Source organism: Gallinula chloropus, assembly GCF_964237585.1.
Source record: "Gallinula chloropus genome assembly, chromosome: Z".
Lineage (NCBI taxonomy): Eukaryota > Metazoa > Chordata > Aves > Gruiformes > Rallidae > Gallinula > Gallinula chloropus.
In genome coordinates, this window is record NC_140089.1 from 61,570,975 (window position 1) to 61,597,252 (window position 26,278).

The 26,278-nt window shown below is 35.7% G+C and overlaps 1 protein-coding gene across 1 annotated transcript in view; it reads left to right on the top strand.

Moving 5' to 3' along the window:
- FCHO2 (FCH and mu domain containing endocytic adaptor 2) overlaps positions 1 to 26,278 on the top strand; it is a gene marked incomplete at its 3' end in the record, with an annotated part of 82,406 nt that overhangs the window by 43,972 nt on the left and 12,156 nt on the right. The window contains exons 9-19 of the mRNA XM_084278492.1: positions 1,223 to 1,267; positions 3,004 to 3,076; positions 5,925 to 5,949; positions 12,491 to 12,582; positions 14,922 to 15,108; positions 16,139 to 16,163; positions 16,889 to 16,931; positions 17,371 to 17,465; positions 20,923 to 21,432; positions 23,031 to 23,134; positions 25,112 to 25,241. Coding sequence (XP_084134618.1) covers positions 1,223 to 1,267; positions 3,004 to 3,076; positions 5,925 to 5,949; positions 12,491 to 12,582; positions 14,922 to 15,108; positions 16,139 to 16,163; positions 16,889 to 16,931; positions 17,371 to 17,465; positions 20,923 to 21,432; positions 23,031 to 23,134; positions 25,112 to 25,241 — 1,329 coding nt within the window. The remainder of the gene's footprint in view (positions 1 to 1,222; positions 1,268 to 3,003; positions 3,077 to 5,924; positions 5,950 to 12,490; positions 12,583 to 14,921; positions 15,109 to 16,138; positions 16,164 to 16,888; positions 16,932 to 17,370; positions 17,466 to 20,922; positions 21,433 to 23,030; positions 23,135 to 25,111; positions 25,242 to 26,278) is intronic.

The following is a 26,278-nucleotide window of genomic DNA, read 5'->3' on the forward strand; positions in this document are numbered from 1 at the left end:
ATACTCATTTTGACAAGAGCACTAGTGAAAAATCTTGGAAAATGTTTACAAGTACACCTTTTAGTTGATGTGAAAACACCCTGAAAATTGTGCAGTTCTTGGTTTTATGGTGGATGCTCTCCAATAATCATAACTTTGTAATAAATCAGACTGCTAACTAGCAGGTATGTTGGGGTCAGACGCAAAAGTAGATTCTGTGTTTGAGGTTTCCACAGTTGCTTTACTGCAAGTTAGTTTCAATTGAAATTTTCAGGATTTTAATCTCTCACTTGAAGTAATTGCATAAGTGCAGGGTAGGGAGGGATATTTTGGTTGCTTTCAAGTATAGAATTGGAAACAAGGTTATCTATAATATGTAAATTTGTGTGCAGTATTTAAAATTATTAGAGAAAGAGAAGTAATAACTCCTGTGTCACAGTGCTTTGAAAAACTTTGTTGTACACTTGCACAAGTGGTTTTGTCATTCTACTGTTCCCTCAACAAGGTCTTAAGGAAAAAAATTTCTGCACATTTCCTCCTTAAAGTGGCTCATAATGGGATTAAATAAATTCTAGATTTAGTCAGATTGAAAGAACGAGGATTAAGACTACACTGTACAATGACAATTGACTGGTACCTTGTGTCAACTGTAATGGAAAGCCATAATAATTTATTTAGATACAGCACTTAACCAGTGATCTCTGGTTTTGGATATTTTTTAAAAGATTTTTTTTGTAATCTTTATTGCCACTTTTAACTGTCTAGGTAATTGGCTATGAAAAGGAAACACAAGAACTAACAATATAGAGGTAGTGAAAGTATCAATCTCAAAATTAGGGGTATAGCCATGCCTTTTTAAATGTTGGGGTTTTTTTAATACACCACTTGTTCATTAAAAGATAATAAATTTAAAACTTTACACTGATATTATGTTATACAAGCAATTTTGATTGAGAAGAGGAAACCAATTAGATGTTTCATGTGATTGTAGTAACAGGATATTGAATTGTGTTTAGACAGTGTGCATTAGTATTTTAATTTTTCAGTATGAAAGGGTGAATATATTTAACCATTTGCTGTACATGTATGATTTTGCAATCTTTTTACCCAGTAGGAGGGTAGTTGTTCTTTTCAGTCATCAGCTAAACTTACAATTAGATTTTTTTCAGGACATATTAATAGGCATTAAAATATTTTAGGTTAAATTTGATCTAATGTTTATCTTTATTGTCATTTCTTTAAGGCCCTATTGAATTTGAAGAATGTAACACATCTGGTGCAGTTGAGGGTAAGTTGTTGTATAGTTATTTATGTAAGAATGCTGTGGGTAAAGACCTGAAACTGAGAATGAAGGGGATTGATTCAGTGTATAAGTTTAAAGTACTCTGGCAAACTAAAAAGCAGTTTTCCTTTTGAAAACAAACTTCAACGAAAATAAGACATTCAATACTCTGTAAGCCTCATGCACAAAGGAAAAAACAAATTAATGTATCTTATAAATATACTTTAGCTAAGATCCTGTCTTTGCAAAGCTTTAGATTTTGTTCATTTATGACTGTGTTGTAACTTAATTTAATAGTGTCAAAACACAGCCCAGGCTCCTTCCATTGTTACCATTTAAGTTATACCAACTCTAATGCAGTGTTATGATTGCGAAGCCTATTTCAGTTGGCATAGCTTATTTTGCTTAGGGTATTATTTTAAGTGGTTAAGAACTGCTTTGTTTGCATAAGTTATGTATTTACTTTTGAGACAGAGGAGTTGACAGTATAGCTATAACAGCCAAAGAATTCTTAGTTGCCAAGACTGAGGTTGCAGTTGAGACTTCAAACCTTTTTTTACTGAACCAGAAAGGATCCATGTTCAGAAACTACTCTTATACTGTCTCATTTTTTTGTGCTGCATAAGGCAGAGAAAGAAAACAAATTGCAGACTAGCATTTAAAAATAATTTTGGAGCAATTTATTATGCTATTAAGATACATCTGAGTTTACTACCTGATTTGGGAAGTTTTGAGTTATGTAACTCTGAAAGTTTCTAATAGTGGAGAGATTCCTTATGTGTTTTGTAGTGTATTTCTGTAAAAGGGGTATGGTGCTTGAACTGGCAGTTGTTAAATTTTGGAAACCAAATTCTTTCCACCATTTTGCTCAAAAGCATTCTCTCAGTAATATCTTTTGTAGACCAGTTGGATCAGATGCTTGCACTTAGATCATTTTGTTTGGCAGTCTACTCTGCTTCAGAAAAAACTGAGAGAAGCAGACGTGATGGCAAGTGTGAAATATATAAATGTATTTTAATTCTAGTTCATTAAACAGGTATGAAAACAATCTTTTTTCCTGTACTATTGCTGTATGTATCCAGTGCTAAAATTGGGGAAGAAACAACAGAGAAGGGGCATGGTTCCAGACTCAGTGAGAGCCAGTGTTAGAGCTGGCTTCAGCGCTAACAAATCATTAGCTCACCATCAGCTGGAAAGCTTTTTTACAGGACCAAGATCCTACTTAAGAGATATAGGGGTTTGCAGCCACTGGGAACATGCAAGGAAATAACAACAGGATGTTGAACTGTAGTAACTGGGAGAGACATGGTTCAGTTTCTGATCCAAGTGGATTGGGTATTTCAAGATTGGCTGGAGCAATAGCTCCTGTTGAGTTTCTGTGAGCATAATCTCCTTCCTTAGAAATTACAGCCCATCCATATACTGTTAACAAAACAAAACCAAAACAAAAAAAAAGCATCAGTCTGCATATCCAGCTTGGACAATTTGATGTACAATGCAAATCAGTTTTACAAGGTGTTATTAATGTGTTGAATCATATTTTTTTTTATTGGTGTGTTACTTAGCAGCATGTTGGGAATAATGTTCCATTAGTTTGGCTCTACACTTATCACCACTGTTAGATTCTTTTACCCCTTGTGGAAGCATTTCAAATGCATTGGAGTTGGTCTGCACCTGTGTCTGGCATTGCTAAATTCATACATATCTCTTTGATCATTGAATGAAATGTGTTTGTTTCATAGGGATAAAACCACGGAAGAGGAAGCCTTTTGTTTTATCAGGAATAATGAAAAAAGAAAAAGATAATGAGTCTGTGTAAGTTTATTTCCATCTTGTATAAAAACTAGTAAAAATGTGAGGATAAACAATAGCTGATGTTTGATAATTTGCCTTTTGTCCAGCATTTACTTAGTTGCAGTATAGTGACTTTGATAGTATTGAGCACTACAGTATGATTGAATTCTGTAGCTGTCAGCTTTTCTTGTCCGAAAATATAATTATTTTGCCACCACACACGTTGTTATTCAAGCTAATCTTATTTCATGTATGCTATAAATCTCCTTGCAAAGCAGACATCTCCTTCCATCCGTTCTTTGGCAGATGATGAAATGTAATCTGGCCCCAACAAAGATTTAGGGGTCTTAATAGCAATTTTCTGGAGACAGTGAAGGCCTGGAAACTCCAGATTAACTCTTCCCATGTGTGTACTTCAATGTATCCTTGCTCAGAGATAATGTTTTTCTTTGACCTGTAAAACAGAAACATTTTCTTAGGCACTGAGGCCTAAAAACTGGCTTCTACACTATATGAAACACTTTCTACCTTTGTGTGTTTAGTAGTATCAATAATCTCCTGAAAGCTGTTTTTTCCCAAGAACATTTTAACATTGAAAGATAATATCAGTGTCTCTTTCTAGAAAAAAAATCATGGCACAGTGATGTAATCAGAAAATATAAATCAGCTCAGGTGCTTTGAAATGGGAAAAGAATCTGCCTTGCTGCAAAAAGTTGGACAGAAATTTGGTTTATATTGTATCATTTGTTTCTATAGCCACACACAATAAAAAAAGTAATAGATTCTGAGATCAGAAAGTGATGCTGACCTCTTATGTAACACATGCCACCGGCTTTTACAGAGATTCTTGCATTAATTCATAACTTCTAAATTAACTAGAATATCACAAATAAATAACAGAGGTTTTATTATATGATTAGAAAAATAGTTTTATAGTTAGTTACGGTGTCTTTAAAAATTTTATTTCTAGTCTTAATTTTTATCTGCTTTCATCTTCAGCTGATGATCCTGTTATAGGCTTGTCAGTTTTTCAATACAGTTTATCAATACAATTCTTAAAGTGTTGGCACCTAAACTGGATGTTGTGTCTAGTAGTGGTTTTGCACAGTGTAATGCCATACACAATATATTCTATTACATACTGCTATACATGTTAGTCAAGGTTTTTGCTTCCTTTTCTAACCACTGCTTTGCATGTGTTGACGCTTTTAGTTTTTATCTAAATGTATTGATGCTTTCAGTCCTGAAATTCACTTACAGAATACCCATTTGCTGAAATGTTACCTTATACTGGAAGCATGACCTAGTTTCTTAATCTTAAAAGAAAGATTGTGCATCTAGTGATGTAAAAGCACATCTGTCAAAAACCCGGTGTCCTCATTTCCCACTCCACCAGTATTTGTAGCTTCTTATTTCATTGTAGCTTGAGACCAGATCTTGGAAGGTGATGTGGCTGCTCCTCTGAATGATACTACATCTGCTGTTACTTCTTTGAAACCTATTAGCTCACTAATTTCATTAAAATCTTCGTTATGGACTGAATTACTTTCATTGTAGTTTGCCACATACCTTTCACATTTCTTAACTTTTATGGACTTCAGACTGCCTTGTTTGCATACAGACTTTTTAAAACCAAGTGTCAGAAAACCTCTTCGTTTTACCTTTAAAGAGAAGTCTAATACTTTGCCTCTTCAAACAGTAAAATAGCTTTAAAAATAGCTTTCTGCAATGAATTCAGTTTAGCCAGCAGAGGGAGGTAAGACTTAAGTCAATCAGAAACTTTGTCACATATGTTTTCTTTTGTGTAGGGCCTTTCAGAGAAGGGATCCTTCATCTCATTGTCAATTTTTTAACAGGCTGTATTGAAATATTTGTTAATGCTTCCATGTTAGCAAGTTTCATACCTCTTTTTAAAGACACTAGGTTTTTCTCATTTAACCCCTTTAGACTTTCAGAGAAGGTCTAAAGTTTAGTTTGCAAGAGTTAAATTTTTTTTCCACATCTCTTTTTTTCTGTAAGTGTGTATTTGGGATGTTCAGTTTGATTATAGAAAAATACTGTTGTTCACTGGCATTTATGGCTTTAATGTCTGCATGCAAATTAGAGAGGACTTGTAGGCTACTCAGGTAAATGTAATTGCTTCTGCTTTTTGTAGACATCAGAGAGAATCAGCATTGTTGTGTTTTTTTTTTTTTAATACTACTGATTAAATCAAATTTATAGTGGAAAAATATAATTTTTGCAAGTAATTTATTGCAATCACAGCCTTTCTGCTGACACTTTTTTCTTTTCAAGTGCTTATTAGGAGGGTATTATTTTTTTCTGGCATCTTCTAGTGTTTTATTGCAACTGTTCTTGACAAACATGAACTAAAAATAAAATTCCAAAGGAGGGAAGCTCTGAATTCCTCTAAGAATAGACTTAATTTCTTTGGGAACTGGTTGTTGTCCAAAATATTTTGCAGTCGCCTGTGGACTATTTCAGTAGCATTGGTGACTTCTATTTGTTGTGCACATCAGCCACAGAGACCTGACTCTTAATGTTTATTCACCTAGAATACAGCATGGTTCTGCTGTCTTCCTTTGATTATTTTTTATTATTTTATTTTTCACTGTGATGTAAGCTTGTTTTTTAAGCATTTCTCTTAAGTTTTTTTTCCGCGGTGTCTTGAACGTAAACTTTAAGCTTTTATTTACATCTCATTCAATTGAATGTAGATTATTTATAGTGACAACTTTAACAGAGTGTGAGACAAAAAAAGTCATTTGCAACGTTTCAAATTAGTTGAAAATATTAAACAAAGTACCAGAACTGTATGAATAAAATAATTTGTGCATTTTATAATTATTTTCTTTTCTTTTTTTAATAGAGAATGTCCAGATGCAGACTCAGTTGTAAGTAGACTTATTTCTAAAACAAATGCATATGCTAATATTGTCAAGCACTATGGTCTGATGAAATCTAACATATACAGTATCTGCATTGCATTCTTAATCTGATAGAGGATTTGGTATTTTGAAAGCATAGTTGAAGTGTTGATTTTGCTTAGTTCATGATGTCCAGTAGTATAATAATTTAATATAGGGGAGGTTTAGTATCTAATATTAACATATATTTTAAGAAACTTGGTTTAGAAAAAACAGTAGAACCATTCTTCTAAAGAAAGAAAGTTATGCTTTGCCATATAATAACACATGAAATGCCTTGTAAGCATCATCAAAAGTGTATTTATAATGTTCATCATTTTGATTTAGAGATTTTTTTTTCCTGGGGTACATTTAAAGTAAATTCAGGATTTTCCCCATAATTATCAAGCTTTTCGTGGAAATTATATCTTTTGACAGTTCACGTTGAGTCATTGGAGTGAACCACAACTGGGTTTGACTTGCAATGCTTGTTTTCTTTGCTTATTTTGGTCTCTGTGTTTTTACAAACTAATTAGTTTTAAAAATTGTAAATGTATTGGACATTCTCTCTGACTGCATCAGGCACAGGATATGATCATCCTGTCTAGATGTAATTTATATTTAGTTTAAAAAATGACCTAACAGCAAGACTGAGACTTTTGTTGCGTTCTTTTTTTTATGCCCAACATTTTATGACTGCATTTGGAGTTTACAATTTGCTCTGTTGTTTCTTCTTGCTTTTTACAAGCAACAGTATTATTTTGTATGGTAGAATGCTTTAATAGCAGAAGCCATTACTATTGTTCTCATGAGAAATGATGCAACATACCATGATAAGATTCATTTCACCTCTCACAAGCATGCACCCCAGAGTACTTACATATTTAAGGTTGAATTTCCTCTTCTGAAAGGTCCCATTTCAAATGTTTATCATTGTTCTTGTCGTTTACATAGATTTCCCTTTATATAATTTTTGAAACTTCTGAATAGTTACGGTAATCTATATTGTTGTTTCTATGAGGATTTCTTGTGCATGGATCTTTGTAATAAATTACACATTTCAAGAAAATGAACTTGGAAAAATATTATTGTGAAGAAGTAAAAGCAATTATCATTTGTATTTGATTGGTAGAAAAGACTGAGGACCAACCCTCAGAAAATTCAACTTATTTAAGTTGTCACAAGTATGTCTTTGGTTAGCTTTGGTCGCTCACATAAATCTCTGTCTGGCTTTTTTTAAAAAGGTGGGGTTTGTTTATTTGTGAGTATTTTAGGTGTGTGAAAGGAATGTTAGTGATAGCCATTCTACAACTATTTATAACCATAAGCATTGAGGTGACTATATTAAATTTTAGAAATTAAGGATCCAGTAAGAACTGACGTCAATATTTTATCTACCAGTTCAATGTGATGTTGTAGATCTTTGAACATAGAGCATGTAGTTAGTACCATTAGGACCTTTTCACTAGTCCAAATATATCATGTAATGTGTTTGGACGTGTATTCTGTTTCCAGAAAATAAAACAGTGACATGGTCCTAAAAAATGTTTTTTTGTATTAAAATGGAAGTTCTCAAATAGCATGCCACCCACTTCTGCTCATCCTTTCTGTAGCTGCTAGATTATGTATATTGTAAAATGTGGTGCATTGGGGTAAGTTAAATCCTATCAGTAGTTCTTAGTAACTGCTGTAAGAGATTTTAATGTGCTCAGGAGTACGAAGGCAGCTGTGAGCTGAGAAATGGTGTTTGTTAAAAAGGTTGACCATTTCAATAAGCAGTCTCTGTTTAAATGTAGATGACTGTGTCATGAGATTTAAAATTCCTGTGTTACATGTCAATCTACATATGTAACTTCCATTAAGCTAAGCCTTGATAATTAAGAAAAGTAGAAAGTTAACTGTGCATTCATGATAAAGAGATAGCAACTGAAGTCTGACTCTCTGTGTTCATTACCTAGAAAGTTTTTCTGAAGGCAGAACTAATTGTCTTGTTTCCCATGGGTTTGCCATGTCTCTAGGGATGGTCTATAGGAAGAGACAAACTCTAGTGGAAACTTTTCTGTTAGGGAAGCATTTACAAGGTTCCATTTGTGTCCAGTAATATCTGAATTTGGATCACAACCCTTCCCTTGGTTGAGATGCTTGCAGATCTCCTCCTTCTACTTGACTGCCTATTTTCATGAAGACTGTAGTAATGTAATTATCTTTGAGTCCTCTGTTCTGTCTGTCAAATCCATTTGAAATTGTCCAGTAAGTTCAAAAGTAATTAAGAAGGGAGCCACAGATGCACAGAATATAATGCTGAAACTTTTTTTCATATGAAATTGGAATGCAAACAAATACATTGAGGCATCTAAAACTTTTCATTAACCTCTTTGCATATTAGTGTAGCATATTTACAGTTGTATAGACTTGTACACCGTTTTTATGTCTGGGGACCAACTGAATTTGGAGCCATCATACTCTAATTAGTGGTACACAAGTGTAACCTTATATTTAGTAGAATTCAAATGTTATTATGTGCATTTTGTAATCTTTATTACGGGCATATTTTTAATAGCTGCCACTGATACAGGGTATGACGTTTTTCAGTCAAAGAACATGACGGGGGACTTTGAATACCTGCTTTTCTTTCTGCACCTCTGGCAATGGAAGAAACTGGCTGGCTAACTCTCTTCTTCCACGTCTTTTAGGTTAATACACACCCTAAGTAGAGGAGGCTGGTAATATGTAATACTTCTGTTTTAACCAAAGAATGCATATGAGTCAGATTTACCTCTTAAATATGTCAAAAGTGGAGAGGCCCCTTTTTTCTCTTGTTCTAGGCTGTGATCTTCAACTGTTTACTTTGAGTTCATTTCAGTCCTCATCAGGATCATGGGAAGTTCAGTAAAATAGTAGAAGGTTCCTGTGGTAGAAATAGTGAGCTGTTCAGCTGCACTGTATCTTGAAGTGTACCCAGAGGAAAACTTAATAAGGAGCTCTCCTAACTGCTGTAGATATCCCAGCAGAATGTAGACAGAAATCAAGCTGAATTGTAATCGAAGTTTTTTGCTTCTTGACTGATGACCAACCTGTAAACAGTGCTACCACTGCTGAGGAGGGGCCAAATTATGTACATGGACTAAAATTACTCCATGTGTTCCTCTCTTGTCCTTTGTATGTAACCCAGAAGAACTAATGACATGGTAATGGTGTGGCTTCTTACATTGCTTTTGGATGACATGTGGGACAGAGCAAGGAAACCGAGAGAAAGTATTCAAAGTATCCACCAAAACTAAAACCAACCAGCCAACCTAAAATACCCACCAAAAAAAGAAAAAAACACCTCATATTTTTGCAGTAGAATACTTAGTCCTTGTGCTTTTTATATAGGCAGTTTTATTTTGTCATTTATAATGTTCTTTTATTTCTTAAAAAAAAATTATTCACCCCGGACAGTTCATAGAACATACAGATGGAAAGACAGAGTTTATAAGCCCTAAATTTTGATATATAGTTAAAACTATATAATACCTCTACTACATTTGCAAGCACATGAAATACTCTGTGGTTTATACAGCTATATATTTAATTGCTTAAGAGAACCTCTGTGCTGTTGAAACCTTCTTCAAAGGAAGTCTGCCTTTCCAGTTACTTCCGCAGTGTTTCACACCCATATTCACATGCATACTGAGCTGCTTCCTTTTTCTGGTTTTTGGGGTTTTTTACTACAAAGACTACAAACAACGTGTTTGGGTTATGACCTAGACCAGACCTTCATCCCTATTGTAGTATTAACTTACTGCAGAAACCTAAGTGTTAGTCAAGTAAATTTAAATGCTTTCATTAACATCAAATTTATGGAGATATATATCTCTCAAGGAGCCGTGTCCTCTACCAGTGTTACAAAATGTGGATTAGTAAATAATTTTGTTTCAGAAAGCTGAACTGTTCACCTGTTCAGCCATTCAAATTATTAAAAACAGTATTTTGAAATTGATATTTCATTTCTAAGTAAGACTTTGAGGTAACATTTTGCTCAAATGTGACACAATTTGTTAATACAAAGGCACATCAAGTATCTCTTTCACACTTCTGTTGAATTGGATAAATATACAAACTCAATATCTCAGTGAAAGCAGAAGTTATTTTAAGAATAATCATAAATTCGAACAAGAATCATCAGCAAAGTTGGAAATAAATAATTATACCTGACTATATACTGTACATAGAGTCAGATGTTTAAAATTATATATATTTAAGTTTTGGAATTAGGGGAAAAAAGAAGCACAAATTACCGCACCCTGTTAGAAAAAAAAGTAATAATGTAGGCATGCGGAAAAAGAAGCAAGGAATTTTTCAGTTCCTGTGTTCAGAACTGACAAGCATCCATCTCTCTTACATGCATATTAACTTTGGCTGTTGTGCTGAAGTGATGAATACAGGCTACGTAGTAAAATGCCATAGCTGAGGAATAGATTGTTCAAATATCTTTGCAAGATCAGAAATAATTAACATGAAGAAAGAAATTTAATACTTTAAGAACTTTAGGTCCTTAGTATTCACTAAGGATTTACTTTATCCTAGACATTATTCAGTAAATAAAAAACAATGCAATGAAAAATAGCTTCTGCAAACTAAGTTTGTTCACACTTTATATCAAAATAGTCAGATTCAACAACTGTGCTGTGTGTGCCCAGTAATAATATCATTTACATATATGGTCCTGCTAGAAGAAAAACTCAAGTGTTGTATATTTAAAGATTTTGTTGGTTTTGAATGATTCTTATCTTTTGAAAACTGCCATGTATGACAATGACAATAATTTCACAATTCAGAAGTTGTGGTATTGTTGAAAAATGTACCTACCCTCTAGATACATGTTTTTGTTCTGTTTACTTTGATGTCAATTTTCATTAGTGTTTTTTGGTATATAAACAAGGTCAGCCTGAGGTCAAGCGTAGCTAAGAACCCTGATTTGAGCAAGTAGAGCTAAGGTACTGGACCGTGTGATCCTACTCTTGTTACTACTTTTTTTTTTTCTTCTTTTTTTCCCATTTTTGGCGAATTTTATGGGGTTTTGTTGGTTTGGGGGCTTTGGGGGTTTTTTAATCAGCAGTAAATCCAGAATTTACAAGTCTTTTCAGAAGTTCCATCTATATGCTCTGTATTTCTTACTCTTTTTAGCAGAAAGTTTGATCTGTGCTTAAATTTATTCAATTTAATCCAGAAGTGATAGATTTGAAGAGTTACACAGACAAGGATCTTAATAAAATTAGGCATCCCTTTTGTGGTATCGGTAAAAGGAATAGAAGAACAACTACATTTTTATGTTTACCTTCCTCTGTGATTAAAGAGTTATTCAAAATGGCTTCAGATTTAAGTGAAGTGGTTCCTCGCTCATGGACTTGAAGTCATTTTGTTATATCTCATTACTTTTTAAGTCATGAGAGAGCAAGGTGTATTTTTGGCTTACTGTATCTGCTAATAAACCTGCCTCCCATTTCCTACATTCTGGTAGAATGAACTGATTGGTACACTGGAATAAATCACCTATTAATCTTGTCGATTTTCTAAGAACTTTGTAACTGGTGAAATCACTGCATTTGGAAGGCACTTGGATTGTTGTTTTTTTTTCATAAACTTACCGATCCATCTGAGTGGTTCACGTCAACTAAATGTGCATAGAAACTGTTCTGAGTGAGGAAAATATCGATGTATACAAGTTTATCCCTTTCATGTATATTCTTATGATGTATATTATATGTAATGTGGTGCTTATCTAAGCATTCTAAATTACATTAATATAATTCTCTTCCAGTTGTGTTTAATTCCTTGCAAGAACTGAAAAAATTGAACTAGTGTGAAATTTCCAGATGCATTATTACCTTTGAAAATCCAGAATGGTGCTGGAGATGTATAAAGGACAATTTGGAATATTATTTTTATCACTTGGATTTGTTTCACCCATACCTTTTGATTAATGTTGATATTTGTTGCTAAAGCAATAATGCAGGCTTTCTGCCTTTTAAAAGGAGGGATGGGGTGAGTTGGGAGAGGAAGGAAAGGAAGTTGCAACCTGTGTAACCTAGAATGCTTTTTACTCAGATATTTTGTAAGTACTAGTCACTATGTTAATGTTTTGCTTCCATACTGTTAGAGCATCCTGCAGCTTATCTGAGAAAATTAGAAGTAGAAATTGGGAAAATATTTTGGGCCAAGATAATTTTAGGCTTGTTTAACACTCATTAATAAATCTAAAATTATTCTGTTGGCTTCTGACCTTTTTGACAGAGTACCAGTGTAAGCAGATGCATTCAAACTTGCTGGTTTTCATGGGAAATGTGAGGGTTGTTTTGTATTGTTCTGTTCCTGAGGTATCTTGTCACACTACTTAGATAACTTATAATTAATGGTGAATGAAAATGACTTTCATGAGCTGTCATAATAAAAAATTAATTTCCCAATTATATAAAGTTCATTCTGATGTAAGACCAACAGGAGATTTTACTTATTTTTGAATACCAACACTTTTGTGTCTTTTTAGAACATTCCTGATGTAGATGATGAAGGATACAGCATTAAACCAGAATCCACACAGGATATCCTTTTTGCTGTTACTGTGCCAAGTTATTTAATGTTAATTGCCATTCTTTGGACAGAGAAAATATTGATTAAAGTGTTCTGCAAAGGAAGATAAACAACATTCATGTTTTTATTGCAACCATGTATTCTTATGTTCATAGCTTTTACAAAATGTGCAAAATGTACAAAATATTTTTGGTCTTAAACTTTGTCTGCAAATTATAAAGATTAGATCAGATGTCTTGGGAACTTTTAAGAGAACGGATTTTGTCTGACAGTTAAAAAATTAAAAATAAACAAAACAAAATAATCAAAAACCCTGAACAAAAGCTTTAAGATGACCATGCAGATCTTTCTCATTGAAAAGCTTGTAGAGAGATCGTACAGCTTGTACACTTTTTTAAACATAGAGAATGGGTATCTGTTCAATACCTGCCCTTGACAGTTTTTCATAACACCCTTAAAAAGATTGGGAGCTCCAACAGTCTAGAAAGTCTGATGCCCCCAGCGAAATTTCCTGTACTGATAAAAGCAGTTTCTGTTATCTCCTATTTACAAAATTGCTATAAAAGTGAAAGACTTTTATCTAGTTCTGAAAGGAGCATTATTTCATGCTTTGCATATATTTATGAAAGGGAGAAATTAGTGAACAACATTCATGCTTTGTAAATGATTCATTTGGATATCCTTTCATATTTTCCTTTCTTGTGTGAAACAGTAGAAAAGGCCATTCATTCAGTGGAAAAGCTTAATGACTTGCAATCTCTATCAGCCAGGTAGTAATTCAGCTTCTAAAAAGTCTTTACCAGATTCAGGAAGTCACCAGTTTAGCTCCCTTAGGCTCCAAGAGGAGATGCTGATTCACCTGAGGGTGCTGAGAGAGTTGGCAGATGTGCTTGCCAAACCCCTTTCCATCATCTACCAGAAATCCTGGCAGACTGGGGAAGTTCCACTCGACTGGAGGCTGGCAGATGTTACCCCCATATATAAGAACGGCCAGAAGGAGGATCTGGGGAACTACAGGCCTGCTGGTCTGACCTCAGTCCCGGGGAAGATCATGGAGAGGGTCATCTTGGGAGCTATCATGCAGCACATGCATGATGGCCAGGGGGTCAGGCCTAGTCAACATGGGTTTACAAAAGGTACATCCTGTCAAACTAACCTGATCACCTTCTATGACAAGGTGACCTGCTTAATGGACAAGGGGAAGGCTGTGGGTGTGGTCTACCAGGACTTCAGTAAAGCCTTTGACATGGTTTCTCACAGAGCTCCCTGATTTCTAGGAAATTAATCATGAAATTTGGTGATAACTTTCAAGGTGAGCTCTTTTGATCAAATTAAAAACAACTTGCCTTTAAAGCTTTCTTTTTCTAGATAAAATCCATTTTAGAGAACAGATCAGCATTGGGGGGTGGATAAAGATGATTGACTTTTTCCTCACGGCAAGTCAGAGATTCTTTCAGTTGAAATGGATTTGGAATGCCTTTAGGGTTCAGGTTTTAATCTTTGTCAGGGAATAGTTTGACAAGATTTAACTCAAATGTCTGGCATATTTCCATGTGAAAATAACAGAAGCAGGGTACAGAAAATGTATACTTCTCCTAAGCAGTATGAAACCTTTATGTTTAAATAGAGGAAAATCTTCAAATTCTTTCTTGACAAAACAAATACATCTTTTAAGATGTAGCATGGCCCTTTCAGAGCTTTTTTCAGTGCAGCTTCTGTGCATGTAAGGAACCACAGCAATTCATCTGTATATTTTCCTTATTTCGAACGCTGAGTTGTGTTTCCTTTTTTTTGACAAGGATGCCCATGCTTCAAGCAGCTGATGTTGTTCAGTTTACTCTGCAACCTTCTGCGTAACTGGCATCCTGTCTTGCAAAATTTTCCATGCCACTCTGCAGAAGGGGCAAGTAACAGTGGCTGCTGCTGCAGCTGTCCCCTCTTCTGATAATGTTTGGTATAGGTACTGTGGGCATTTCACTGTTGATTAAAAAAGCTGGGGCTTTCTTTCACGTGGTTGAAAAGGATTTCTTAATTTTTCATCTGTTAGAATCCCTGCTTGAGTCTTACAAATCATAAATTTAACATCCAGAAGTGTTGCCAATGTAGAATCTTGAATTTATCTTGATGCAGTTGTTCAGTTGTATGTCATAGTGCAGAAACAGAATGCTATTATGAAAATGAATAGAATATTAAAACTAGAATTTAACTCTTAGTTGTGAATTTTGGACAGTGATATATTTGAAGTGTCTGTATAAGAGCACAAAGAGGTTAGGCAGCACTTTTTGTGTGTGGTGCTCACTTAATATGACCACTTTGTAGAGCATAATTACGAAATGGATTAAGCACATTAATTTGAAGTATTTCCACCTTAACTGAGAAAAACATAGCAAAGAGAACCATTTCTATTCATCCAGTGATTCTGACTCTGAAGATGATGAACCCAGGAGGTTCCATGTAGAAATAAAACCTGTCCAGCCAAATAATAGCTCTCAGTATACCACACCTTCCTTGGATGAATTAAAAGTGTCTATCGGGAACATCACTCTTTCTCCAGCAATATCTGTAAGTTATTTTGTTCCTTATATTTTCAGTGTATAGAAGTGGTAAATAGTTTACACTAAAGATTTTTACTCTAGTTTGCTAAAGTTTAGCTTACACTAAAGATTTTTTTACTCTTCAGAATTTATTCTAGGTTCAATGTTTTGGTTTTTTTCTTGCACAGTAGGTTATCTATGGTACTTTTAATTTTACACTGTAATAAAGCAATTCTCCCTTCTCAGATTTTAATTTTTCTTTGAGTCTTGGGGGGGCTCAGTCCTTGTCTTTCTGCTGTTGCCACCAGAAGACATTTGAATACATTATGGAGCTAGCTGAGCATGGCTTTTAACATAGTTTACTAATTAGTATTCAATAATGTATAAACCTTTAAAATACATCACATAAGTGGGTACATGTAACATTTACCCTTAAGCTTTATTGATGTTTTCTGCTAACCCATAGAATTATCCTTTATATCATGAGATGATAATACAGATAGTATTAAAGTATGCTAGTACCCCATTCAGATTAGAATAATGGCTGTGATTTTAAGGAAAACATTGTGCATAACATATTAAAATAATAATGATTAATTGTCTCTTCCCCTTCCCCCCTTGCCCCTGCCCCATATTATGAAAACAGAGACACATTCCTGTAAGTACAGAATGGCTCTTTATTCACATTTTTAGATTAAAACCAAGGAAGTGTAGTATAATGAGGGGAGTTATTGAGAAAACGTTAGGAATGTTTCTTTTCATATATTTACCATGTGATGCACAAGCTGTTCCATTTTACTGACCTAGCCTGCAAAGGGATTTAGTCATACTGCTGCTTTTGTTAGTTCTGTAGTGTTCATTTCTGTATTTTCCTACTGGTGTGGTGAGTTTGCAGTCATTGCTCTGTCCTGGCTCATGGTCTGGTCTTCTGATATCTCAGAATGTTTTGCTAAGCATTGAAAGAAAGTTATCTCAGAAAGTTGAGTGGAAATAAGAACACTGGGACAATTAAGCATTTTATTTGAGAGTTGGTAAAATAATCTATTCCTTTTTTTATCCCTTTGTTTCAGGCACAAATGATTCGAAATTCATCCAGTAAGTGTGAATATTTAACTTTTAGTCTTTTTTTTGTTAGGTTTTAAGCAGCTCATGAAAATTATTTATTTACTTGTTGAAGAAATAAACTACTTCAGTGTCTGTATTTTTTAATAGAAAAAAATATTTATGTTGTCAGTTGTAGATACCTCTTCTTTTCCTATATAGTTGGCTGTTCTCTATTCAGGGCAAACAGATGAGGCTGGCTGGGACAGCATGAGGAACACATCCAAGAGACAAAGGGGGGGACCCCATGGAAAAGATTCCCGTGCAAGTTCTTTAAACCCTTCCAACCACTCAAGTTTAGTACAATCCACAAACCAGCGAAGCACAGGCTCTCTGTCTTAGTGTCAAACACATAAAACCTGGCTATGGAGATAGAGGGCAGAGCATTAGTTTCTATTCTGTAGGGTTTTTTCAGTAGGAAACCGAGCCAGATTGCTGAAGAATACTGATATATACAGTACGCTTCAAAGAAGACATTTCAAATGAACACCACTTACTTGCAAAATGGGTTGCTCTGTGTGGTCCTCTCCTACTAGAAAGTGTTTCAGGATGATGCGAGTTTTTATTACCAGAAATAGTGCATTTTTCTCTTATCCATTTTAATAATTCCTAATTAGTTTTGAACTGTAACCATTAATATTTACTGTTTTTATAATGAAGCTGAAATTTTTATTTCAGAATGCCAAAGCTTTGGTGATAATACTGTGTCTTTTGCTTAGGTGAAGAGTTAACGAAATCAAAGCTTTCTGCACCAACTAATGAGTAAGATCAAATTTAAAGTTCTATCAATGCAATTTTGTGGGAATTTGGTCTTATTTTGATCTAATACTCAGAAACTCACTGGAAATATCAGCTGACTGCTATTTTAAGCTGGGCATCTATTACATCATAAGTTTAAGGAGTGATTATGTAACAGTAGAAATTTCCATTAATTTTGCCCCTCTAATGCATTTGCTTCATTGTGATGTCTCAGGATTTATAATTACATGATTACAAAACAGTGATTACTATTAAAATCTCAGGTTTTAAGTAAGACAGGTTTCATTTCTATCCTAGAGTGTTTCATGATAAAGTGTTTAAGATTTCAGGCTCCAAGATTGGACATGTGTCGTTACATTGCTTTTGTATGTATAAACTGAAATAAATGGATTTGAAGCTGTATGTCTCCTTTAACTGACATTAATTGTAACTCTTAATATAGAAAGGGGAACAGTGACCTCCTGGCATGGGATCCACTCTTCAGCACTTCTCTTGAATCTTCCTCTTCTGCTTCCGTGGCATCCTCATCCTCCTCAGGTGAAATATTTGATAGTAGAAAAAGATTTCTCTGTATCCTTTAGGATATTCTATTGCTGGGTTTTTTTTTTTTGTTATTGGAAGGCAATGTGCTTTGGCTATTCAAATGGAATAATTTTTTTAAACCGCCTTACCGCATTTAAGTCATACACAACTGAGGGTACAGTGTATCAGGCCTTCAAGATAGGGAGCAAAGAGGAAGAATTTTTCTACTACTTTGCTTCTGCCTTTTATTATCACCTCTCACGTTCCAAAGAAATTATCACCATCTAGAATATAATCCTGTTTTTTCAGATGACAGGACTGGGATATTAAATGGAGGTTGTGGCAGCAACTGTGAGACAAGCTGAGCTTGTGCTCTGAGTTAGGATAGGTTTCTTTCTAAGAAATCCATCCAGCTGTGTACAAAGGCACTGTGGAGTATTGCTGCAGGGAATTTGTTTCCTGTAGAAAACCATGATTCTGTTAGGAGATATGCAGAGCTGTATAAAAACAGCAGGACTGGGACTGCAGTTAAGAGGGAGTTCTGGCACCACCTGAGAGCAGGGATACTGGGAGGAAAAGGGTGGGCTGAGGCCTGTGGGAGATGGAGGGGTAGGGCAGATGTTGAGTGGGATTTTTGGGTGCTGGATTCTGCAGTATATTAGTGTGGGCAGGACACTGGCAGACTTTCCTGAAACCTGGCCTTGCAGGGCTGGGGGAGATGGGGTGGAGGGAAGGCAGTAATCCATTACAAAAATAGTCAATATTGATTCAAAAGGCAGTGAAGGACAGGGAGGTAAAATAGCCTATGAGTATGTGTGCTTAAGACGCTGAGAGGAGGAGATATTGAGAAACAAGTATGGAAAGAGAAAAGAGAGACTGAAACAAAACCAGACTTTGTAGATGTTAGGACATGCTGGCTAAAAGTATTTATATAAATTATTTGTTCTTTATGTTGATTCTTTCAGAGGATTTAAAGTGTAATCTATTATTAACTAACACTAGTAGATACGCTGTTTCCATACTTCTTTTCAGTCTGCCTACTGCATATATATTTTCTAGTCCCCCTCTACTTTTAGTAAGGTATTCATCCAAAAACTGTAATAGACCTGGCTGTTCACACTCATGGCTTTCTAGTCTGTGCTTGTTCATACAGACAGAAGAACAGTAAGGAAGACTACATGTATCAATAGGGGAATTCTGCACAGATAGTGTTAATTCTTCTTGGCCTTTTAGTAGCATCCAGCGTTGCTGGTTGGATGTACATGGGCATGTATGTACATGAACAACGCATGTAACCCAGTGGGAACTTGTTCTTTCGCTACATAATTGTATTCCTTAATAGTTAACAAATCTATAAGGATAAATTATATAGAGATACATGTAAATGGCAAGAACTGCTGATTTCTCACTGTGTTTTGCTAGCTTTGGTCTGATGTTGGAGCATGTAGAGGAAGGCAGAGGATACTGAATTGGTTCTGGTGGTTGTTACTCTATCCAGCTGTTTATTACTATGCCTGGATGGGAAGTCAAAGCAGGTGAGGAAATGTTCAGACAGATCTTTCTGGCAGTAAAACTGTGGAGAAAGTAGTCTCTGGATGATGAGTAGTGACAGGTAATTGGGATCCATAACATCATCTGTAGTCATATCTGGAGGGGAGTGTCACTTATCCAAGCCTGCATACCTGAAAAAGGCTTATGCACAGAGACCAACATTTAATTCAAATTGGTGGAATAGTGTCAGTTTTAGATATGATACCTGTACTTTGCAAACTTAATCTGCTAAATAATTATTTAAAGGATTGTTGTTTCAGGAGTTAACTGGGTTGTAAACAGTTGTGAAATCATCCACGGAGTTAAATAGAAAGTGAGTGTTCAAAAGTATAATTAATTATAGATACATTTTGGAGAAAAAATACTGGATCAATGTAGGTCTCTTGGTTTTTTTAATCAAGTTCTGGTGCTCACTAACCTGCAGCTTAATTCCCAAGACTTTGAGAAATACAGAACTTTGATCTGATTGTATTTTCCTTGAAATCAGTGTCTTATCTTCAGTTTGAAGGTTGATATAGGTAAGCTGATGCTTCTAAAAAAAGAAAAATCTTACTCCAGAACTTAAATTACAGAAATTGTTTGTATACAGCATATCTGCATGTCATGATGTAGCATGCCCCACACATTACTTTTTTTTCTTTTTACTGTTAAAGTATTTCTTTAGATACTGTTTTGTAACTGTGTTAATCATTGAGCAGTTAAACTACCATGGTATTTGAACAGACTGTGGTTTATGCAGCACAGAAGTAAACTTTGGTCATCCATGAATAATCCTGCTTTATTAGAAGTTTAAGATAACTTTGTTATCTTGAACAAATACAACAGACATTTTTTAGCCAGCTATTGATATTGTAAAAAAGTTTCTTTTTATTTATCTTTCTCATTTTCACCCATATTTATTTTTAAAATAGGTTTAAACATTTTCACGTTGCTTTTTGAATGGTATTTATAGTGATATTTTAAAGCCTTTGAATGATATTTAAATTATTTGTTGGAAAGTTGTGTTAAAATTCTTGTTTGTGTGGACTTAGAGAATGTACTTGTTTATGGCAAAAAGACCACTGTAGAGAGGACACCTGTACTTCAGATCTGAACTTTTAAATGTGTTGCTCTCTCTTTTGATTCTGTGTGTCATTCTGGTGTTGCTTCTAGCTTTGCCGATCTGCAAGATGTTGAGAATTGACTAACCTTGCACTTTCTACTTCTGCTGTCATCTACTGCAACAGGCAACAGCCAAGTGTAGGGAATAGTTATGCAAAAGTACTGTTTCCTAGCAGCCTGAAGACTGTAGGATGAGAGAGGAAATAAACTGGGGTGGATGATGCCTCACACATGTTTCCTACTGACATGGGTTGATACAGACAGAAGTGTATCAAACAGGATCTCATGACTGCGTTGTCTTCACTCATTCACTGGGCAGCCATTTATGTTGGACCTTCCCATTAAAAATGTTAAGGGCAAGAAGAGAAAAGTGTTTGGAGAGAACAGGATAGGATAGGTTTGATTAGATAACTTGGAAAGAAATGAAAAGCAGAAAGCTGTGGAAAGGAAACACGCATAGAGTAGGACTCAAGAAGAAAAATAGAAAGCTGAGAGGAAGTTAATCCACAGCAGGGAGGAACTTAGAGCAGTGAAGTAAGTCATGAGAATTAGGGCCTTAAGCATAGAGAAACACAAAAAATTACTTTTTTGTTTACTCTAATAATGTAAAGTTACATGGCTGGCAGTATGAAGTACATGTGATAGGTAGCTGCATTTTTATTTTCTTTTGTTTGTAAATGATGGGATTTTAAGCCTAGCAGAGGAGTTATTTTGTGCTGGGTAGTAATCCTCATGCGGGGGATATTGAATTCCTTTTTGAATATTGAATTTTAATCTCTTCAATTTTGGTCCTAGTTTCAATTCTTTCCTTTTCCTTCAGCTACTCTAAAAGAGCACAATAGGAGCTCCTTTTCATCTACCACTGAGTTGCCTGGGTGTAGAGTATCTCAGTCTTTGCTTGGACACCAGACAGATTCTGGGTCTACAAATCCATCCTCACCTGACTTTACCGCTAGCACTTTGTGCCGATCTGGTGTTACGGCAGCACCATCAGGGAGCACCAGTACTTTATACCGTGTTTCACAGTCTCACAGTCAGTGGATTTCCTTTGCTGATGAACATCTTAAAATTAGACACACAAGCACAGACAAGAAGGAGCCCAAAAGATTGCATTTTAAAACTGAGAATGCCTGCCTTGCCTCTTCTGCTTTGCTTGGGAATTCTTCCAACAGCTGTGCTTCTGAGGATCAAAGTGACCTTTTCAATAGTACTATATGTGATGAACAATTATTCATTGAAGAAACTGGCACTGCTGCTGAAATATCTTCCGCATCATCTTCAGCACTACTGGAATATAGTTTAGTGTCTTCTTATTCTCATACAAATAAGGGTATGGCAAGCATGCATTGTGTACTACTCTTTGCTAATAACTGACTCCAAAAAGCAAGCTTTGGACTCATTTTTCTTGTTATTGTTCACCTGATGTTTAAATTAACTCATCTTCTTACTTAGACTGTACTAAACTGCTTGTTAGCACCAACTACCTTGAAAGTTAGGACAATGAAGTAAATATGCAGCTTGAAGTATTCAGAATAATTCAGATACTCAAATAAGGCATTGCTTTCTCTTAACCATGCAGAGCTTTGCTCCTCTAGAAATAGGAATGTATTTTGGGGGGGGATGTCAGACAGCAGTGAGTTCTCAAGATTGAGTGATGGAATTTGGAAAAACAATCCCATTCCTAAATGGCTTTGTATAGATAATTACAGATTAAATACAGTTAAATAAATTTTATTTTAGCATGTTCCTTTTTAACACCCAGTATCTTGAAGTGTGGATGGTGTCACAATAATGCTACATACTAAAAGGTCAAAGGAAGATTGCATTTGGGCAAGTGTGCTGTGACTCATGGTATACTGGGGCTGCTGCAGCAGTGTTTAGCATGCCCTGTCATCTTGGGGCACAATATTTTAAAAGGAATGACTGATATTTTAGAAGTTAATTAATCTGGCGATGTTTCAAGTTTGGAACTCTTAAAGTAGAAGGCCAGTATTAGCCTAATTTCTTTCTTCCCAAGTCAGTGATGAAACTTCTGTACTTAAATGACAGCAGAGCTATGCTGAATTCCTAAGAAAACTATACTTTAAAGTTACATTTTTAAATAGCATTAGCTGATATAATTAAAAAAGAAACATCCAAAATAACCTAAAGGAGATAATAGGATGTGCTACAACAATATAGTGATATATTAATATTTAAGTCTATTTTGAAGTTAATTTTAGATGTCATACTCATTGGATGGCATCTAACATTTATATTGAAAGTTTTATTTGTTCTGTTCGGAAAAGTGACTTTGTAAAAGTGGCATCTTTGTGCTGCTGTCATCATCTGTTAGCTGGTTTTGTTAGGTTTAGAAGGGCATGTAGCCAGTATTATTTCAACTGCATTTTACTTCTGATAGCTTGGCTAAGAGACAATATGCAGTCAGTTTGTTCTTACCATCAATAGAGTAATTTATCTGTTACGCTGGCGTATGCTTCTTGAAGTCAATGAGATTTCAGTGGACAAAATTTTGTGTAAGCAGAGTTATGACATTGTCAGCCAGGACCAAATATTACTTTCCACTGAATTTTCCATTTGTGATGAGACATAAAAGACTATCCTATATTTTCAATCCATATAGATTATACACAAAAGGAAAGTCAAGTAAAACAGTTTTGTTACATACAAACCTCTCAGACTGGTTGGTATAAAATAACTTGAGAGAAATGAGAAAGCCCATGATGCCATTTTTAGAGTCGCTTTTCAGGGTATCACACAGCCCTATTTTAAAAGCATGTATGATCAGTGGTAAATCTTATAAAATGGAGCTTGTTAAATAGGAACTTTAAATAGAGATGAATTCCAGTTACTCTATTCAAATGAGTACATATTTATGTTCAGTGTGACTTTTCTAATGTCTATTTCTCTAAATTTGCTTTCTTTCAGCAAGGCACACAATGCCGCTTTCTGTAGGCACCATTGTACCCCCTCCAAGGCCTGCTTCAAGACCAAAGGTGTCAACTGGGAAACTTAGTGGAATTACTGAAATAGTATGTATCAGTTTTGTTGTTGTTACCTTGAATTCTCCATTGTAACTTGATTTGAGATGTACCATTCATTTATGCTGTTACAGCGGAATTACTTTCCAGCCACTTTTCAGTGAATCACATGAGCAGATTTTCAGCATTGCCAGACAGGTGTGGAAGTTGTTCATCATACCTGTATATTCTTAACAGAACTACGAAGGCCCAAAACATAATTTTTGCACTGGCCACATGTTTTTAATTAAAGAAATCAATAATTTTATAATGAAAAGATAGCATGTGTATGAGAGTGACAATATTTCACATTTTGAAAACTTCTAAGTAATTAACAAAGCTCCACTGATATAGGGATAATCCCCAAAGCTTTGGCGAATGAGTGGCATTAAGTAGATCTTTATCAATCATGTATTGACACAAGTAGCTGCCCTGTGACTTCTCCTTGCCCTTGGTGCTGGTTGGTGGAGAAAGAAGGTGGCATATTGCAGCAGCTGCCCAACGGGGCAGTGAGAGTTTGCACGCTGCTTGCATCTCTGCTTATTGCCTGTAGCGCGGGTCCACCTGCCGATAAGGAATGTGGCAGAGAATGCAAATACCCAGACGCCGTATCAGACAGAGTCGTGCGTAACCTCGCCTGTGAATATTAGGAGTCTTCAGGCTTCGTTTGACTTACTGACTTGGAAAAATGCTACCATGGTGAGATCCTCTTACCGTCTTTTGAAGTAGCAAGATTCACCATATTCTTGTTACGGACAAAATTCTAGTCTTACACTTTGGCAAAACTGAAACACTTAAAATCTTTTGCTTTTCTGTGAGGTCAGCATAGGGTTAATTTTGAGATTCTTTTAGTAATTGGTCTTAGATCAAGGAATCTGTTCTTCATGTCATCATAATTAAAGAGAAGAATTTGGCTGGTACTGTTCTGCTACGAAGAATGATTCTGGACAAAATTACATTAATTTTATACTGTTCTAGAAATTGACTATTGTCTGGGTCCAAGTGGAAGACTGCTGGTTGTCTTCATTATGTATCAACTCCTTTTACAATTCCCATAGTCTACATAAAAGCCACATACCCAGCAACAAGTGTGGTAGAGCAAAAAAACCCACAACAAACCCACAAACCAAACCGATATTACAAAACCACCCACCCAGCCAAAATAGATGCTTTAGGGGTTTCAGTACCTTCTAGATAGGTTGATTCTAGAATGATCGTTAATTACTTTAATACCTTAACAGATAAGTGAATCATAAAAATATTCAGAAATTTTAAATGGAAGGAACATTTGAATATCTTTAGTCTAACCTTCTGCTCAAACTAAGGCCTATTTCAAAATTGTATCAGGTTGCTCAGGGACATGTTAAGTTTTGAAAATCTTCAGAGAGTGCTATCTTACAGTCTTTTTGGGCATCCTGTCCCAGAGGTTAACCATGAGGTTACAAGAAGGAATTTTTTCCTTCAGTTCACCTGTGGCTGTAGCTCTTGCAAGTCTGAGAGGAGCCTTACTCCGCCGTCTTTATACCCACTTTTAGTGAAAGACTGCTAGTAGATCCCTCCTTAGGCTTCTGTTGTACAGGCTGAACAAACAAGTTGCCTTCTGCTGGGCACACTTCCAGGTTGTTAGTGGCTCTCCGTAAGCGTTGTAAATCTGTATTTGCTGCACACATGCACAGGTCTGTAGGCTTAGGCTCTGTTACTGCATTATAGCACAATTATTGATAGGCTGCTTTGTAGTCAAATATATTAAACGTAACTACCCAGGCCAGAGGTTAGTAAGGATAATGTATGAAATCATGACATTTATTTCAGTGGAAAATGTGATTTCTCCTTTGTTCTACACTAAAAACTAGGGTAGATAAAGCATTAAATGAACTATGATAAAAACACTATTAAACTGATTTGGGCATGAAAAGAAGAACTCTGCTACTTACAGTCTTTTTAAAATATTTTTTAAAACACTGTGGTCTCTTAATCTCTTTTGTTCAGCCTAGGCCATTCAGCCCTCCACTGACCGCTAACTCAAGTCCACCACCTGCAGCTCCCTTGGCTCGTGCAGAGAGTATTTCCTCAATATCGTCTTCTGCTTCCCTCAGTGCAGCAAATACACCTACAGTTGGTAAGATAAGCTAACCATTTTAACTTATTTTTAGAAATACCATAATTCTACAACAAGGTTCCCCCGGTTGGAAAATGATTTGTCAGGGCTAGTTGTTCCAGGTACTCAAGCATCCTTTGCAATGCCTGCTTCTCAATGACACTGATAATTTTGTTTATTATCCTGTAGTTGCAGTTTCCAAAACCAACAAAATAAAGAAACTAATGCATATTTTTCTTCAAGTTAGTTAAGTGTGTAAGCTAAACAGAGGTGTTTACTAAATGCAAGGTGGTAAACAAGCAAGATGAAGATGAAAAGCAAATTAGTCTTCATGTGTCGCCACTAACTTCAGAAGATTAGGGAAGTCCTTCAGTTTTAGTATTTGCCTATAACAAAAGGGAATTGATTAGGGAGTTCAGGTTTTTGTTAGGTTTATTTAAAGACTTTTTATCTTGTTTATTTAGCAGAATTGGAGTATTTCATTCCTGAATACTATTACCATTTTGATCCCAAGTCAGATTCTTGAGTTAACATCCAGTTGTTTGTGAATGTTACAAATGCCAAGGTTCCTTGCCCAGGCTCAGCAGCTCAGGTGATTGTCTGCACAGCTTCTAGTGGGAGTTATGCACTAAGTGTAGCAGCTCTTTCCACCCTGTACAGGACCAAAGCTAGTAAGGTTTGCCCAGCCTTAACTGCTACAGTTCACCCTCCGCCAGTTTCCCAAATGCTGAGGAGTGTCACAGAAAGATAACTGATTTTCTGGTTGCCAAAGTCCACCCAGGCTCACTTCCTGAGGCTTCAGCACTGTTGCCAAGGAACAAAAATTGGTGGCAGCAGCATCAGTAGTCCTGGCTTTGAGTGTGTGTGTGTTGTTGGAGACAGTGGCAGTGAAATGGTGAGGTGAGGGCAGAGATAAGGAGGTGCATGCTGACACTGAGGTTTGACGTGGCTATTAACCTGGCCTATGAAGACCGAACAAGGCCAGTTCCCTCTGCAAGGGCTGTATGAATTAAACAGTCCTGGAGAGCTGTGAAGGGCAGTGCAGACAGGTGAATGAC